This window comes from Vipera berus, assembly GCF_964194415.1.
Source record: "Vipera berus genome assembly, chromosome: 1".
NCBI lineage: Eukaryota > Metazoa > Chordata > Lepidosauria > Squamata > Viperidae > Vipera > Vipera berus.
Window position 1 is genome coordinate 12,422,768 of NC_138202.1, and position 18,118 is coordinate 12,440,885.

General features: G+C 42.1%; 1 protein-coding gene across 6 annotated transcripts in view; it reads right to left on the reverse strand.

Moving 5' to 3' along the window:
* The window catches only part of WDR18 (WD repeat domain 18), a 73,971-nt gene that overhangs the window by 50,767 nt on the left and 5,086 nt on the right, over positions 1-18,118 (reverse strand). For all 6 annotated transcript variants that reach the window (XR_014024511.1, XR_014024512.1, XR_014024513.1 and 3 more), the window contains exon 2: positions 9,201-9,311. Coding sequence is in view for 2 of the 6 variants with exons in the window: in XM_081312929.1 (XP_081169055.1) it covers positions 9,201-9,311 (111 nt within the window). In the remaining 4 variants the exon portion in view is untranslated. The remainder of the gene's footprint in view (positions 1-9,200; positions 9,312-18,118) is intronic.

The following is an 18,118-nucleotide window of genomic DNA, read 5'->3' on the forward strand; positions in this document are numbered from 1 at the left end:
ATTCATATTTATGATGGTCAGTGTCCCAGGGTCATGTGAAGTGACCAAAACCTACTGTAACCACCCAGCAGACGGGGGGAATAAAAACCAAACACCCCCACCCGTCCCCGCTGCCAATCCTCAACAGAAATGCTCACAACAATGAAAACCTTGGACAGGAAGAAGAGCGCCGCCGGGCAGGCAGGCGTCTTGCTCAGCTGTGGCTTGGGGGGCACTTTTTTCAGTGCCACTGTAACTTCAAAGTCACTAAGTGAACTGTTGTAAGTCGAGGACTACCTGTACTTCATCACTTTTTTCCTTTTTTTTGGTCATCAAGTTTTTGACACCTTGCTAGGCGACTGGTGGTACTTGGATGTTACCATATCCTAAAAGTGGTACAATGGGTGAAAAGATTGAAAAGCCCTGTTCTAAAGTTCAGAAGATGACCTTGTCAGAGAGGGAGCGGTCATAGAACGGTAGTGGTATAGGGCAGAGGTAGGCAACCTTGGCTCTTTTATGACTCATGGACTTCAACTCCCAGAATTCCTGAGCCAGCCACGCTGGTTCAGGAATTCTGGGAGTTGAAATCCACGAGTCATTAAAGAGCCAAGGTTGCCAACCCCTGGTATAGGGCATTATCCTCCGCCTTGTTTGCAGGCTTCCTCAAAACACAAACCTGGCTGTTGTTGGAAATAAGAATAGCGGGACGGCTAATCTTCGCACAGGAACACCTCCATAGAGGCTGATATAAAGTCTGAAGTCGGGGGGGGGGGAAGCTGTTTCAACTTCATCTCCCTCAAGAGTCCACAGAACACAAAAACGCTTCGTAGACAAAGAAAAGGAAGCAAACAATGCTAAGTGGTGTCAAACTTGCATAAGATGCTCTGAGAGCCATGCGGGCAGAGTGCAGAATAATATTTTTTTAAAAAAAGCTTTAAATAAATAAATGCTTTATATTTTTCTGGTTTTGGAATGGCAAGCCTTGCGCTGGATGGTAAGTTGTGATTGTGTCAATGACCTGCTCCGGTTGCTGGTTTGCCTGCAGGTCCAATTTAAGGCGTCGGTTTCCACCTTTATGGCACAGGAACCGTCTCGCCCCAGGGGGACTGGTCTGCCCCACTCACTCTGGCAGAAGAGGAGTATTTTGGACCCCATCAGCCACAGGAATCTGATGGGCAGAGTCCAGAAGAGCCTTTGCTGCCATGGCTCCATGGAACTTTGTGCCCACCAGCTTGGCTTTCCAAAAACCTGGCTCTGCCAACTGGCTTGGGGGGGGGGGGCTAATGGGGGAATCCTCCTTTGGAGTTGGTTAATAGATTAGAAGATTCCACCTCCATTGTTTTCATATGTTCCCTATGGAACCAGCTCCCCCCTGAGCTTCGGATGGCCCCAGATCTCCAGTCCTTTCGCCGCGGCCTCAAAACACTCCTTTTCCACCTGGCTGACCTGGACTGACAGGGATTTTAATTAGGTTTTTAATTTTTAACTCTAATTTTTAATTTATTTTAATTTTTATTTTTATTTACTCTACAGGGGCCTTTAATTTTAATTTTTATTTTAACCTGTATTTATTGTACGTTATTGTTGTTAGTCGCCCTGAGTCCTTCGGGAGATAGGGCGGCATATAAGTCCCAATAATAAATAAATAAATAAATATTGGCCTCTTTTATCGAGTCTTGGTTAATTTTAATGCTTTAATTCCTAATGCAGAAGGCTTTTAATGTTCTTATTGTTTTATATAACAGCAACAAAAAAAAGTTGGAAGGGACCTTGGAAGTCATCTAGTCCAACCCCCTGCTTAGGCAAGAAACCCTATACCATTTCAGACAAACGGCTGTCCAGTCTCTTCTTAAAATCTTCCGGTGTTGGAGAATTCACAGCTTCTGGAGGCAGGTTGTTCCACTGGTTAATTGTTCTCAGTCAGGAAGTTTCTCCTTAGTTCTAGGTTGCTTCTCTCTTGGGTTAGTTTCCATCCGTTGCTTCTTGTCTTGCCTTCAGGTGCTTTGGAGAATAGCTTGACTCCCTCTTCTTTGTAGCAGCCCCTGAGATATTGGAACACTGCTATCATGTCACCCCTAGTTCTTCTCTTCATTGAACTAGAGCAGGGGTAGGCAACCTTGGCTCTTTTATGACTCATGGACTGGCTCAGGAATTCTGGGAGTTGAAGTCCATGAGTCATAAAAGAGCCAAATTTGCCTACCTCTGAACTAGAGATACCCAATTCCAGCAACTGTTCCTTATACATTTTAGCCTCCAATCCCCTAATCATCTTTGTTGCTCTTCTCTGTACTCTTTCTAGAGTCTCAACATCTTTTTTTACACCATGGTGACCAAAACTGGATGCAGTATTCCAAGTGTGGCCTTACCAAGGCACTGTAAAGTGATATTAACACTTCACGTGATCTTGATTCCATCCCTCTGTTAATGCAGGCCAGCATTGTCTTGTATTGTATTTTTATATTGTTCTAAGCCGCCGAGGGTTGCTTGACAGTGAGATGAGTGGGTATATACATTTAATAAAATATAGTTGGTAGTTTGAAGTGAACGTTACGTGGATGTTCACCCATTCAAGTCTTGTGGTACAGGTAGTCCTCCATTTACAACCGTTCATTTAGTGACCAACGGCCCTGAAAAAAAGTGTCTTATGACTGTTTTTCACACTTATGACTGTTGCAGCATTCTCATGGTTACCTGATCAAAATTGGGAGGCTTGTCAACTGACATGTATTTGTGACAGTTGCGGTGTCCCGTGTGTGTGTGTGTGTGTGTGTGTGTGTGTGTGTCATGTGATAATAACCTTTTGTGACTTTTTGACAAGCAAAGTCAATGGGGAAGCCAGATTCCCTTAACTACCATGTTACTAACTTAACACCTGCAATGATTCGCTTAAGAATTGCGGTATAAAAAAGTTCTAAAACAGGGTAAAACCCGCTTAAAAACTGTCCTGCTTAGCAACAGAAATTTTGGGCTCGATTTGCTGTCATAAGTCGAACACTGCCTGTAATTGTGCTAACGCATCAAGGGATATGGAGTCATAATTCTAAACTTTTGGGGTATGACAGCCACCCCCCCCCCTTTTCCCTCTTCAATTAGAACACAATTTGAAATACTCAATCAGAACATACTCAAAGGGGCTGAAAGGAAGGCAGGACAATGTTTTCATTACTTATTGTTCACCCAAGACGGATCTGAATTTGAAAGCACTCTAAATATTGCTGTTATAAAAATAACATTAGCACGCTTTTCACAGTGGATGGAAGCCTGCAGTATTCTCATTAACCCTGGGTGGGAGGCTGTAGAAAAGTGAGCATTATCTGGTACAGACAAAAAAGAAAAAAAAAAGGAAAAAAAAGGAAAAAAAAAGACACAGCAATCCTGGGAAGACCTTGCATTTAAATTATTCATCTTCGCTTGTCCGCCCAGTATCCAGATAGGGGAAAAAAAAAGAGAGAGAAAAAGACTGGAAAAATACCTTTCAAAAACAGTCCGTGAAGCAAAGAAGGAATATGTAACCAAGTGGAACAGAATCATGAACAGGGTAATAAAATGTGGCATTAAATTTATGGGATAGAAAAGGAGAATATGAGAGGAGAATATAAGGATCTGTCACATGCCAAAGATTATCAACTGAACTGATAGCAACTCTCCAGCATGAAGAGAAAAAAACCATCACTTTTTATTGGGTCTTTTCTATTTAAAAAGAAGCGGGGCCTTTCAAAGGCCCTTTGCAACTGTCAAGCCATCACTTTCTCTACAATTTTTCCTAAAAACAGGTGAAGCTGAAGAGAAGTTGATGCTTGTCTCATTCTGAAATCTCTAGGGCAGGCCTTTTGAGGAGCAGATAAACCAGCAATCTTTTCAAGAACACACATTCCAAAACTTCACAAATAACATCTAAGTGGCATTGTCTCAACATCCACCAAATGTAGAATGAATAAGTGCAATTTTTATAGCTAGATCAGTACATTTTGCATGCACAAGGATCTGTCTGCTTGCGTTAGGGGAAACCTCTTGATGTAGGAGCTACACAACAGTGAAACAATCTTCTTAGAGGTTGTAGATTCTCCATTCCTGGAAGTTTTAAGAGGCTGGACTTCTTGAGGATTTTGAAATCTGTCTGTCTTTCTGTCCATCCGTCCCGCCATTCAGTACATCTGGTGTGCATGCCGCTCACCTTGCCTAGAGGTGACTCTAGTAATTTGTTTTACTGCACAATGCAGAGTTGTACAGGCAGTCCTCAACTTACAACCATTCGTTTAGTGACATTCGTTTGAAATTACAACAGCACTGGAAAAAAGTGATTTATGGCTGGTTTTCACATTTATGACCGTTGCAACATCCCTATACTCATGTGATCAAAATTTGAGCACTTGGAAACTGGCATATATTTATGACAGTTGCATTGTTCTGTTTGTAAAGATTCGAAAATGGGGCAAAACTGATTTAACAACTGCCTTGCTTAGCAATGAAAATGCTGGGCTCAATTGTGGTGTTATTTAGAGGACTACCTATATTACATGATCCTCTTGGTCCCTTCCAACCCCATAATTTTGATTCCTCTGCCCATTGCTTCTAGTTTATTTCCTGGAGCCCCTCAAAAAATCAAGGGGCCATCCAGAATTAGCAGGTGGGAAAAGGCCATTCATGAGCAATCCTATCCCAGAAGGAAATTGACATGGTGTTGTGTCAACAGTGTTATCCTCATAGGAAGCTTCAAAGATGGTTGAAAAAATATTAGCAGCTCAAGCATCTGAAGGCGTCAAGTGATGAAGACGGAGTAAAGCTCTTCTAGAAACAGTTCCAGACCAGTTAATAGATTTTAGATAAACTAGAAGAACATCTTCATTAATTATATAGCTTTTTTCTGCCTCATTTTTACTCCTGGAATGTGCCAATTTGATCATTCCAGGAATAGTCCCTCATTTTCTGGAAGTGACCCTTCCAAACCAGAAAGTCCTAGACAGTGTTCTAGAACATTCTGGATCGTATCAGAAAGTTCCAGGAGTAGAACATGGAATTTCACATACAATTCTTCTGACTGAATTTTGATGTTCTAACAGCACAGTATATTGCTTCCAGAGGTGATGGTCCCTTTTTGGCTTAACCACTCTTTTTTTAGGGACCCACAATACCTGCAATTGTTGCACTGGATTAGGGATTAGGGAGTTGATTAGATGGATTTTAATGTACTTTAAAAAAACACATTCCACACAAATTTTCAAATCCTCTGACTAAAAGTCTCATGTTATATTTCTCCAGGACATTAAGAAATACAGAGTCAAAAACCAAGACAGCTTAATGTTTGCAGAGAGCAAATCCAGAGAGAAGGACTGGGGAAGAGCAGTGAACCTTGCTAATATGTATTAAGTAAAATCAAATTGTTACAAAGGGGGGGCAGGGAGAAATGGCATTACTAGCTCCCATTTAAAGGAAAAAGAAAAGATTGCTGAGCAACAAACCATGGAGTCCTTCAAGGCTGGTTCAGAAAACTGTGCTTGGTTACCAAGGCCAATTCCATTTGGTGTTGGTGTAATGTGCCTAGGCCACAGGTAGGCAACCTTGGCTCTTTTATGACTCGTGGACTTCAACTCCCAGAATTCCTGAGCCAGCATGGCTCAGCTTGGAAACCTCTCCCTTTCCCCTCAGCATGGCTGGCTCCTCCTCATTGCTGATTGAGACGGCCTGACTCTACTGGTTTCACACAGAGACTTTTCTCCCATCTGGGACCATTATGGTATATAAGCCAGTTCTGCTCTGAGACCATATGTTATTATTGTCGGCCTGGATTAAGCGTCGTTTATTTTGGTCCTGTACGGTATTTTCTTCTCTGATTCTGATTTTTATTTTTTATTTTTTCACTGGTGTGCACCACTTAAAAGTTAAAGTGGGAGAGCAGCAGCTTTATAAATCTTTTAAACAAACATCTATATAAAAGTCTGACTCAGCAAATCTGTTTACCAAGCCCTGGCTGTTGGCTACTCGATTGAATTAAGTGTACGGCTGCAATTTTAATCACTGCTTCTTGGTTTTGATAATTTCCCATTAAGATGCATCTAAAAGAAAGAGGGAGGTCACCACAGGCTTGAGAAAGTGGGATGAGAAGGATAACCTACTTACTGTGGGCGTAGTAGTATATAGCGCTTAGCATGGACTACCACCCCATCCTACTTTTTACACTAACAGAATAAATAAAAGGGAACAAGGATTTACTTGAGTTTCTATTGTTCCCTATAACGCAGGGGTGTCAAACTCAATTTCATTGAGGGCCGCGTCAGCATTGCGGTTGCCCTCAGGGGGCCGGGTGGGTGTGGCCAGGGTGGGCGTGGCCTACTGGGTAGGCGTGGCTAGAGTGCATATGGCCTGCTGGGTGGGTGTGGCCAGCTCTACATCGTTCGCATCAAGGGTGCCTATGGGGGCCTGGGCAGGAGTGGGACAGATCTGGGGGTCTCTGGCAGAAGGAGGGTCTCTGGGCCAGGGCCAAGGCAGTGGGGGCCGTTCCCTCACTGTTTCCAGGATGGCTTCGCGGGCCGCATGAAACCACTTCGTGGGCCGGATCCGGCCCCCAGGCCTTGTGTTTGACATGTCTGCTATAACGGGACACTCAAAACAAGACCAAACAAAATATATTGTGTCAGTCTCTTTTCAGGCTGGATCACAAACTTAAAACTGAAGGATTGCTAATTAGCAGCAGTTCTGCACACCCACAGAAGAGCAAGTCCATAGTTGGTGGGTGTTTCTCTACACTTACTTAGCACTCTCCCTGAGGTACTTAGCTGAGTATGATAGTAAGAGACGCTTTGTATCTGCTGCATTTATCAACCTTGCCCTTTCTTGGATAGGGCTAAGCTGCACAGAATATTTAACAAAACTTCTCACGATACTTGCACAGGCTGCTCCTGACTTACAACAGTTCAGTTACTGTCTGTTCAAGGTTACACTGGAATAGAAAAAAAGTGACTAATGAATGTTTTTCACACCTATGGCCACTGCAGCATCCCCACGGTCATGTGATCAAAATTCAGACGCTTGGCAACTGACACATATTTGTGATAGTTGCAGTGTCCTGGTGTCTTTGTGACCTTCTGACGAGCTAAGTCAATGGGGAAGCCAGATTCACTCAATGACTGTTACTAACTTAACAACTGCAACGATTTACTTAAGAGCTCTGGCAAGATAGTTTGTAAAATGGAACAATATTCACTTAATAACTGTCTCGCTAGGAACATAAATTTTGAGCTCAGTTATGATCATAAGCCCAGGACTGCCTGTATTAATAAAATGGTGAAACAGGGGCCACCTAAGGCAGGGGTAGGCAACCTTGGCTCTTTTATGACTCGTGGATTTCAACTCCCAGAATTCCTGAGCCTCTCCCTTTCCCCTCAGCATGGCTGGCTCAGGAATTCTGGGAGCTGAAGTCCATGAGTGATAAAAGAGCCAAGGTTGCCTACCCATGACCTAAGATAACTTTAGACTGATTTTTAATTGGCCTTATGACTGAATCTAGGGCAGACATGTCAAACTCACGACATCACGTGATGTCGCGCGACGTATCGGAGCTTTTTCCCCATTGCCGGCAATGGGGTGGGCGCGGTTTCGTTGCGACGCGTCTGGCCCACGGGCTGGCAGTTTGACACCCCTGATCTAGGCAGTATTTCCCCTGATAGTTCCACATCAGACTGGAGAATAGTATTAAGTGGAGCGAAACAGGACTCTGTCTTGCGTACTTTGCTGTTTTACTTTTTTGGGAAGTATCACCAGGAACACACAATCCGGATTGTGGAAAATAATTGTCCCACTCTGCTTGGCTGTATTCAAAGCCGACAGAAAATCATCTGTCCAGTTCGATGCACTGCAGTCCGACATTAGCAAAGTGGAATATGTTCAGAGATGGCAAGGGACTGGAAACTAAGTCCTATGAAAAATGGCTGCAGGGACTAAGTATGTTTAGTCTGCAAACAAGAAGACAGACGATAGCCATAAGGGCAATCTTCCAAAAATGAAAGGTGTTTGAATACAGAGGGAAATGGACGTGCTCTTTATTGTCCAAGAGATCATAAGTAATGAGGTGAAACTATAAGGGAAGTAGATTCAGGTTAGATATCAGGAGAACCCCATGACAGTAATTGCAGTGAACCAATGGAACAGTTTGCCTCATGAACTGGCATAGTCTTTTTTTACCAGAGATCTTCGAACAGAGGCTGGATACTACAGCAGATCCTGCACCAAATAGATTGGACAATTTCTGAGCTCTTTTGACCTCTATGATCTGGCCTCTCTGATCTACATTGGTTACCTCCGAAACAGATTACTGTAAGCATTTCTATTTGGGTTAGGGTCTTTGAAGGAAATTTCAAAAGCTGCAGCAGGCCCAGAATGCAGCAGCCAGGCTTCTGTGAGATATTTCTCATTGGGGGCATGCAACACCAGTCTTGGGATCAGCTTCACTGGCTATGAAATCAATCAGCTTTTGAAATTTCCTTCGAAGACCCTAACCAACCATCCATCCATCCATTCTTCCATCGCTCTGTCTCTCTCCAACTCTTGCTTTTGTGGGGAAAATAGGAGGAGGAATAGCCCATCTGTTTCCCATTTAGACATGTTCGCCACCTTGACTTATAAAGACTGGAGGTGTGCGCGTGTGTATGTGTGTGTCATGCGGGAGAATTCAGTGGAGAAAGCAATTAAGATTGGAAATTTTAGGGTAAAAGGAAACCAGGCCGTCAAGGAACACAGTGGCTGGACACTATCAAAGAGCAGAGAACGACTCAGAGAAGCAGTACAAGATCCGAAGACATGGAGAGACCTCGGCCCACAGAATCGCCAAGCATTTTTCACGACTGAAGGGATAACATCATCGTAAAACACACCATATATAATCGATGGCAGGTATTGAGGAGGAAGTGGGAAGCCCTCCCAATGGGCACAGCTCAAAAGATCCACCGCAAAAACCCTCTCTGACTTACAGAAACCACACTGATGGGCAGCAGGTTGATGGTAGTTCCCGCTCTCTCGTGGCAAGTTCTGATCTCACTGCATTAAAGAACACCTCCGGTATCTCATTATGTATAGTTCAAGATCTTTTAACTTTAGCAAACGTACTCTAGAGGAGAGAACAGGAGTCCAACTCTCCCACAGCCTTTTCAGCTTCTTAAACTTTCAGCCAGCTCTAGCAGCCAAAACAATCAGGCTGCATTCCACACCAATGCTACAAACTCCCTTACCTCCCAGAGGTAGATGCTTTCAGCAATACCTGCCAAGATGTAGAGACCATTGGGAGCAGCTGTCAGGCAGGTCACCGGGCCTGGGCATATTATCTTCTGCTGGAGTTGATCCTAGGGAGACAGGAAAAGAATGCCGATGAGCACGGATACCCCTGACCTGAAAAGGGTTTCAACAAGGATCAGGGGGAGCAAGTCCTACCTGACAAAACAAAAGGGGAAGATAGTGTGTGTGCCAGGTCTGAGAGGGAGAAATTGTTACTCAGTGTTAGAACACACCTGAGTTGCGTGTTTTAAAATACTAAGAAGATTCTATTCTATTCTATTCTATTCTATTCTATTCTATTCTATTCTATTCTATTCTATTCTATTCTATTCTATTCTATTCTATTCTATTCTATTCTATTCTATTCCATTCCATTCCATTCCATTCCATTCCAATTTCTACAACCGCTTGGACCTGAATATAACTTTTGAAGCCCAATGTAAACCTGCAGCCTTTTCTCCTACAAGTGTATGATTTGATTTGCATTTATAGCCTGACATAATATTATGATACATGCCTGTGAACTGAACTATGACCACCACATAATGTTGTAGGGCAGTGATGGCGAACCTTTTAGAGACCGAGTGCCCAAACTGCAACCCAAAACCTATTTAGGTATCGTCGGGTGGGTGTGGTCCATTGGGTGGGCGTGGCTGCGGTGGTGACAGCAGACTGGATGGGACTAAAAAGTTCAATCAGTCAATTCCAACTTTGCGAGATCTTTTTTTTCCCCACGAGAAGTTGAAATTGATTGATTGAACCTTTTTTTTGCATACTGCAGCGGAGGCCTAAAGTGAAAAGGTTTTATAAAACCCAGCTGAAGGCCTAGGACTGGGGCGACGGCGCGTGTGCCCACAGAGAGGGCTCTGCGTGCCACCTGTGGCACGCATGCCATAGGTTTGCCACCACGGTTGTAGGGCTACCAGATTTTTAAACACCAGATGACCATTAGAGAGCAGCACATAATTTCTTCTCTATTTTGCATCTGGCTAACTGCCATTAGCTATCCCTGAGCTGGTAAGCCTCTCCCTAACCCTGGCATCAATTACCTTGGTAGAGAAGAATATTCCAGATTCCATCACCTGGTAAAAAGGACCAGGCAGAAGGTGAGAGAAAGCCCTCTCTATCTGATCTATGGGATGCGAGGTGAACAATATAAGATCAACATGAACAATTAGGATGCTGTAACACATCCAGAATAACCCATCTGTTTCCTATTTATAACATAGGCCTGAAGATGCCTTTTGGAAATCCACAAATGAGATACCAAGTCTCTCTCTCCTGCTGTTGCCCCCTTTGCATTTTGAAGAGTAATTATTTTCAACTTTGGAGCTGCAGAGTTAATTCAAACACAGTCATTACCACTGATGGAAATTCCCCTTTCTTAGCTCTCCTCTGTTTAAAACCATCCAAGCCGATGGCCATTCTTGCATTAGAAGGAAATGCGTTTTTAAGATATACCCTGGGCAAAGAAGTCTTTTATTAATTTCTTGCTGAAAGAGCCCCTAAATCATCAAGCTGTGGGAATTATAAGGATATATTTTGCTCCTTATAATACCACAGCTTAATGATTTAGGGGCTCATTCAGCAAGAAATTAACAAAGGACGTCTTTGCACAGGGTGTCTCTTGTTTCTTAGTTTTTAAGCTCGACCGAATGACTAAACACTAAATTGCACCTAAATAAGAGCTCCCAAAAAACAGGATTACAAGTGTTCTGTGCCTTCCACACGATCTAAGATTGTCAACTCTAAATCTTCCAGATTTGGGTGATGGGCCATTTAAAGAGGGAAAGATAAATTCACAGAAGATAAATCTTTGACTCTTAATTACCAGAGGCCAAGGTAGCTTCTACCAGTAAGTAGGACCCTGGGATCGCTCCAACAGAGAAATAATAATAATAATAATAATAATAATAATAATAATAATAATAATAATAATAATAATAATAATAATAATAATAATAATAAAAAAGCAATTATTATGCTCATAAGTCTCAAGGGAATGTTAGCAAAACCTGACCCTGTCCTCATCCACGGGCAAGCGATTCCATGTTCTAATTTGAGGAATAGAAACGTTTTAGTCTTTTAAAATAAAAGTTAATTTTGTTGAGCTGCATTAAATACATTGGGGCAAATATGTTATTTGTCTTTCAAATGGAAGGAGACCCAGAAAAGCATTAAAGCTTTTGTCTATATTGGGATAGAACCAATACTTAAATAATCTAAGGAACGTATGTCTGTGTAGCATACACAGGCTTTCCAATTGAAATGACTGTGGGTAGCATATAGATCAACACTATAAAAATAATTTATTTTATTTATTTTATTTTAATTCCATTTATATCCCGCCCTTCTCCGAAGACTCAGGGCGGCTCACAAGCTTAGCAGTAGGCTGAGGAATTCTGGGAGTTGAAGTCCACAAGTCATAAAAAGCGCCAAGTTTGAAGGCCCCTGTCTTAACCCAACCCTTGTCCAAAATGAGAGCAGTTATGGGCCAAATGCAATGACAGAAAAGCTTCAGAGCAAAACCCCCTGGGTTTCTCTTTTCTTTCCCATTTTAAGCTACACAACTGAACAGCAAGAAAGATTTCAGTTCTACTGCAGAAAAACTGTGGATGCAAGAGTCTGAAAATGATATCGTTTACAGCAATTTAATAAAAAAGTTAAGTAAGAAAGTGCATTTCAGCCAAAAAAAAAAAAAGACAAAAGTTTTACAGCTTCTATAGAAGAACACTGGTTGGGCGGCTGGAATATGTGTGCTGCTCAATGAGCTTGATTTTTTCCCCCTCTTACAGCAGAAAAAAAATAGGAGCAAAATTTTCAGCAGCAAATTTTAGTAACTTGGTAATAATAATATTGGGATTGACAAAAATCACCATTAGTCAATTGCAAAAGGCAGCTTTACTTGGAACAGCTTACATTCTTAAGGTACTAGGCTAGAAAACAAGACACGAGTTCCAGTCCTGCTTAAGCCATGAAAGCTAGCTGGGTAATCTTGGGACCATTCACTTTCTCTCAGCTCAACTTACCTCGCAGGGTTGTTGTTGTGGGGAAAATAGAAGAAAGGTGTGTCACATATTTTCTCCGCCTTGAATTATTTGTTAAAATAATAAAGGCAGGATACAAATAAATAAAAAATTTTTTAAAATAATCTTTAACAGCATCAAGCAACATCATCTCCCTATATCCTGGGTCCTTGGGAAGAGCTTGATAGGTGGATAAAAATACCAAATTTAGTCTAAACATCTGGCTGACTGTGCGATGAACGATAGTAATGATTATTCATGGATGAATTATTGCCTCAGGTTTTATAAGGACCTAATGAAATAGTTACATCTTGCAATTAACATCCTAGTCTCATAAATGTCATCCAGATTACACATAAATCCACTCTGAATCCCAACCCTGCTGAAGTCCGGGATAACGGTACAGATTCATCTCAAAAGTCAGCATGTAAAGATTACAGCAGAGTTTCTGGGAAGGTCTTGTAATTTCCCCCTTCTCTTACCATTACTGGTGCCCACTATTTTGAATGTGGTTTTAAAACGTTACTTATTTTATTTATATGCCGTCTTTCCTCCCGAAGTCACTCCAGACTAATAGTGTTATGCTCTGGAGGATCACTTGTTCCCATTGTCATCTGCTTGTCTGGTCAAGTCAAACAGGGTCAACTCTTGTGTAGATTCCCCTCTAGGTGAGAACAACCTTTGAAAGGTTTTAGGAAACAGGCATTTTCAATTGTCACCCTGGGTTCTGGAACTTCCTCAAGAGAGATTTGGTTGACTTCTTTCTTCCTAGTTTCAGGACAGGAATCACAATGTGTCTTTTCCACCTAGCTCAGGAAGAAGGTGTGCTTTGAATTTTTTTTTATATATTTTAATTCCATTTATATCCCGCCCTTCTCCAAAGACTCAGGGTGGCTTACAAGCTTAGCAGTAGCCTTCATTCTATGTATATGCCTGCTTATTAGGGCTTTCACACACACACCCAAGCGGCATTATTACAAAGTCAGCTTAATTGCCCCCAACAATCTGGGTCCTCATTTTACTTACCTCGGAAGGATGGAAGGCTGAGTCAACCTTGAGTCTGGTGGGACGCGAACCTGCACTAATTGCAGGCAGCTGGTGTTACTTAAGGAGGCATTAGCCCACTGCTCCACCAAGGCTCTTAAATCAAGATGCTTTATTCCTCAAGGTCTTCGTCAGATTTTTTTGCATGATACATGCGTGTATGTTACTTATGGAGGGTTTTTCTTTTATGATGTTTCTGATCCTTTAGCTGCTGAGAGCCATCAGCAATAAGGAGCATAAAGGTAAAGGTTCCCCCGCACATGCATGCTAGTCGTTTCCGACTCTAGGGGCTGGTGCTGATCTCTGTTTCAAAGCCAAAGAGCCAGCGCTTGTCCAAGGACGCCAAAGTCGCACGGAATGCTGTTACCTTCCCACCGTAGTGGTCCCTATTTTTCTACTTGCATTTTGACGTGCTTTCGAACTGCTAGGTTGGCAGAAGCTGGGACGAGTAACAGGCGCTCACTCTGTTACGCGGCACTCGGGATCCAACCCGCCAAACTGCCGAACTTCTGATCGACAAGCTCAGCGTCCTAACCCACTGAGCCACCGCGTCCCTTAATAAGGAGCATAAAGGTAAAGGTTCCCCCACACATGCGTGCTAGTCGTTTCCGACTCTAGGGGCCGGTTCTCATCTCCGTTTCAAAGCCGAAGAGCCAGCGCTTGTCCAAGGACATCTCCATGGTCATGTGGCCGGCATGACTAGACGCCAAAGGCGCACAGAACGCTGTTACCTTCCCACCGTAGTGGTCCCTATTTTTCTACTTGCATTTTTACGTGCTTTCGAACTGCTAGGTTGGCAGAAGCTGGGACGAGTAACAGGTGCTCACTCTGTTACACGGCACACCAAACTGCCGAACTTCTGATCGACAAGCTCGATCATACAAATATATAAATAAGTAACATCAATTTTTCAAAAGAAAAAAACCCTTTTCATAAATTGCTTCTCCAATAAGGGTTTTTCTAATGGTAATTCACTTTTGGCTTATAACCATGTATTATTCAGCGTCTGGACAGACTGCCAAGTTACCTTCTGATTTTTCTTCTACTTTTTCTCCTTGTTCTACTCTTTTTCCCCCTCTTACAATGTTTTTTTTTGCTTTTTCTTCTTCTAAGGATATTATACAATCATATTTTGAGAGCTGCAGAATCATTTCAATTGGAAATGAAACGTTCCTTTTCTCTTGTTTTTCTTCCCTTTTTATCATGTTCTATCACATCCTATTTTGCTTTTTATGTTCTACTGGTTTTTTTTCTTTAACTATTGTTGGCTTGCATTTGTCTAATTTGTATTCAGTCAGTTTACAATTATTAATGTGCTATTCAAAACAAGATGATGTTTTGTACTACAAGACTACTTTGTAATACACATTAAGATACACTTCAGCTGTTACCAAAATTGATATTGGAATGTTATTTATTTATGGACTATCAGAATTCATTTAACAGAATTTAGTTAGGCTTAAGATAAAAGGGTTGGAAGAATGTTTCTATGGATACTGCTAGATGGGAGTCATTAAATCTTATCTCCTGGGATAGGAAAAAAATGATTCTTAAATTGAATATAATTGCAGGGTACTTTATATTTTGTATGGAATTCCTTAATACATGTTCTGAAAACACTCTACTGTTTCATATATTTCTATGGGGTTCTTTAATTCCAAAGTTATCTTTGAAGAAGATGCAATTGTCAATTCAAGATGACGGTTTCATTTTTTCACATCTTCAATCAGAGTACGATGCATGCCGTTCAACTGGCACCAAATTCTACTCGTTTTCATGCAGCACAAATTCTTCATTTTAGGCACTTTTGGAACATCTGTACAGATGTAGTCCTCGACTTACAACCGCAATTGAGCCCAAAATTTCTGTTGCTAAGCAAGGAAGTTAAGTGAGTTTTGCACCTGTTTATGGACTTTTTGCCACAGTTAAGCGAATCACTGCAGTTAAGTGAAACATGTGGTCACATCACTCCAGGACCGTGCAACTGTCCTAAATACATGCCAGTTGCTAAGCACCCTAATTCTGATCTTGTAACTGTGTGGATGCTGTGACAGTTATAAGTGTGAAAACCAGTCAGAAGTCAGTTTTTTCAGTGCCATGGTAACTTCAAATGGTTACTAAACAAATAGTTGTAAGTTGAGGACTGCCTGTATAATGTTTTAAGTAATCGGACAATTTTGAATGCAAAATGTTTTAAAAATTGTTATATATCCTTCACTACTATTGAAAATTATGCTATGCTACTTCTGGAAAAAAAAACAGATTTAATCCCTTTTCTCATGCTAAATTGATGCCTTACGGCACAAATAGTCCAGATCTCAAAACTGATTAAAAAAATGACTTTATGGAAGTTACCAATTAATGTTACGAACTTTACATTAGCTCGGCTAGCAATTTTTCAACAAGGAGTTTTAATTTCTGCATTACAAGGTGTAACAAATACCATTTGTCAGCTGCCACCTTGTGGGAGCATGTACAATTACATTAACTGCCATCTCAATTTGGACCAGAGGACTTTTCAGCCTCAAAGACAAAGTATTAGATGGGAACATTAAATCCTATAAGACCATAAAAGCCCAGTCTTTATAAATAGCTATTATCAATAAATCAATTTGACATGCAAATTTTAAAGTGAAAATGCAATAAGGAGCAGACTCTCAATCTGCTCAAACACCAAAGAAAACGTTTTAACCTCAATACCAAATGTCTCATTAGACCTTAGACCAGGGGTAGGCAAACTTGGCTCTTTTATGACTCCTGGACTTCATGGCTGGCTCAGGAATTCTGGGAGTTGAAGTCCACGAGTCATAAAAGAGCCAAGGTTGCCTATCCCTGCCTTAGACTATTGCATATACAACAAAAAATAATTATTTTAGACCAGCTGGATCCCACTGCATTTTGTGCAGAAAAGGGATAAATAAGTTCACCAGAATAGCACTTCATTTAAACCAGGGGTAGGCAACCTTGGCTCTTTTATGACTTGTGGACTTCAACTCCCAGAATTCCTCAGCCAGCGTGGCTGGCTGAGGAATTCTGGGAGTTGAAGTCCACAAGTCATAAAAGAGCCAAGGTTGCCCACCCCTGGTTTAAATGTATGCTGTTTTAATGTCCTAAAAACAGAGGGGACATCAAAGACAGAAGGTGGATATGGTGGGAAAGAAAGGCGCAGGGGTGCTATAGAAAGGTGGAGTGGATGGACAGGTGTAGGATGGTGCAGAGAAAGCAGGTTTGGGAAGAGTGGACGAGCCCAGGTGGGCATGCAACGGTTGAATCTATGTGACAGAAGTGAAGGAACGCAAGGAAAAGATGCTATGAACACTGACAGATAGGCTGGTATGCAGGCCACATGGAAGGGGATGGAAAGCACACATCCGCATTGCATTATTTGCCTCTGAAGACTCTCTTCAGATTTGTCTTGGCTAAAATCTGATTTAATCTGGGAAACCAGTGTTTTGCTCTGGCAGCAACATGTGTTTTCATTTTGCGCACATTGCTGCGTCAAACGCCTGGCCCGAACGAAATCTTGGGAAAATAAATGCGCAACGATTAAACTATTGAGAAGAAGAAAAGGGTTACATCTGTTCAAATCTGATTCCTCCTCATTCCCCACCGTCTTCTTATTATCACAGGTAAGTTGCCACAGATCACCCTCAAGAAAAGCAGATGTCAGTCAAAGACAGGATGTTACCCCTCCTGCTTTAAGGCATTTGCTTGCCACTCCTGTAACAAACAGAAGGTGAAGATATGGGTCCGAGATAACAACTACTGTATAAGCCCCATTCTTCTGATTTTAACACAATCCTGCCTAAGCAACAGAGACAGAAGAATGTCTTTTTACTAGGATGACACCTTGCCTCTGCTCCTTTTTCAGAAGGTATTTCTTGGAGGGGAACAAATAGATTCTTTCTTGGGGAACGGCCTTTTGGAAATGTTGGTCAGTTTCCACTGTCCATCCATCACTTTCCATTCCATACTATTTAGGACTAGTAAGATGTCACCCTGTCAACAAAAGTGTGTATAGTTAAGGCTATGGTCTTCCCAGTTGCAATGTATGGCAGTGAAAGTTGGACCATAAGAAAGTCCGAGCGCCAAAGAATTGAGGCCTTTGAACTATGGTGTTGGAGAAGACTCCTGCGAGTCCCTTGGACTGCAAGGTGATCAAACCGGTCAGTCCTAGAGGAGATCAACCCTGACTGCTCTTTAGAAGGCCAGATCCTGAAGTGGAATCTCAAATCCTTTGGCCACCTAATGAGAAGGAAGGACTCCCTGGAGAAGAGCCTAATGCTGGGAAAGGTTGAGGGCAAGAGAAGAAGGGGACGACAGAGAATGAGGTGGCTGGATGGAGTCACTGAAGCAGTAGGCGTGAGCCTAGATGGACTCCAGAAGATGGTAGAGGACAGGAAGGCCTGGAGGAACATTGTCCATAGGGTCGCGATGGGTCGGACACGACTTCGCAACCAACAACAACAACAACAAAGATGTCTCCCAAGACAGAAATCCACATTTAACAGAATAACAGAGTTAGAAGGGACCTTGGAGGTCTTTTAGTCCAACCCCTTGCTCAAGCAAGAGACTCTGTACCATTTCAGAGAAGTGGCTGTCCACTCTCTTCTTAAAAGCCTCCAGTGATGGAGCATCCACAACTTCTGAAGGCACGCCGTTCCACTGGTTTATTGTTCTCACTGTCGGGAAATGTCTCCTTAGTTGTCTTGCCTTCTGGTGTTTTGGAAAACAGGCTGACACTCTGTTCTTTGTGGCAGCCCCTTTGTGGAAGATTGCTATCATTTCAAAGTCAGCACCAGATA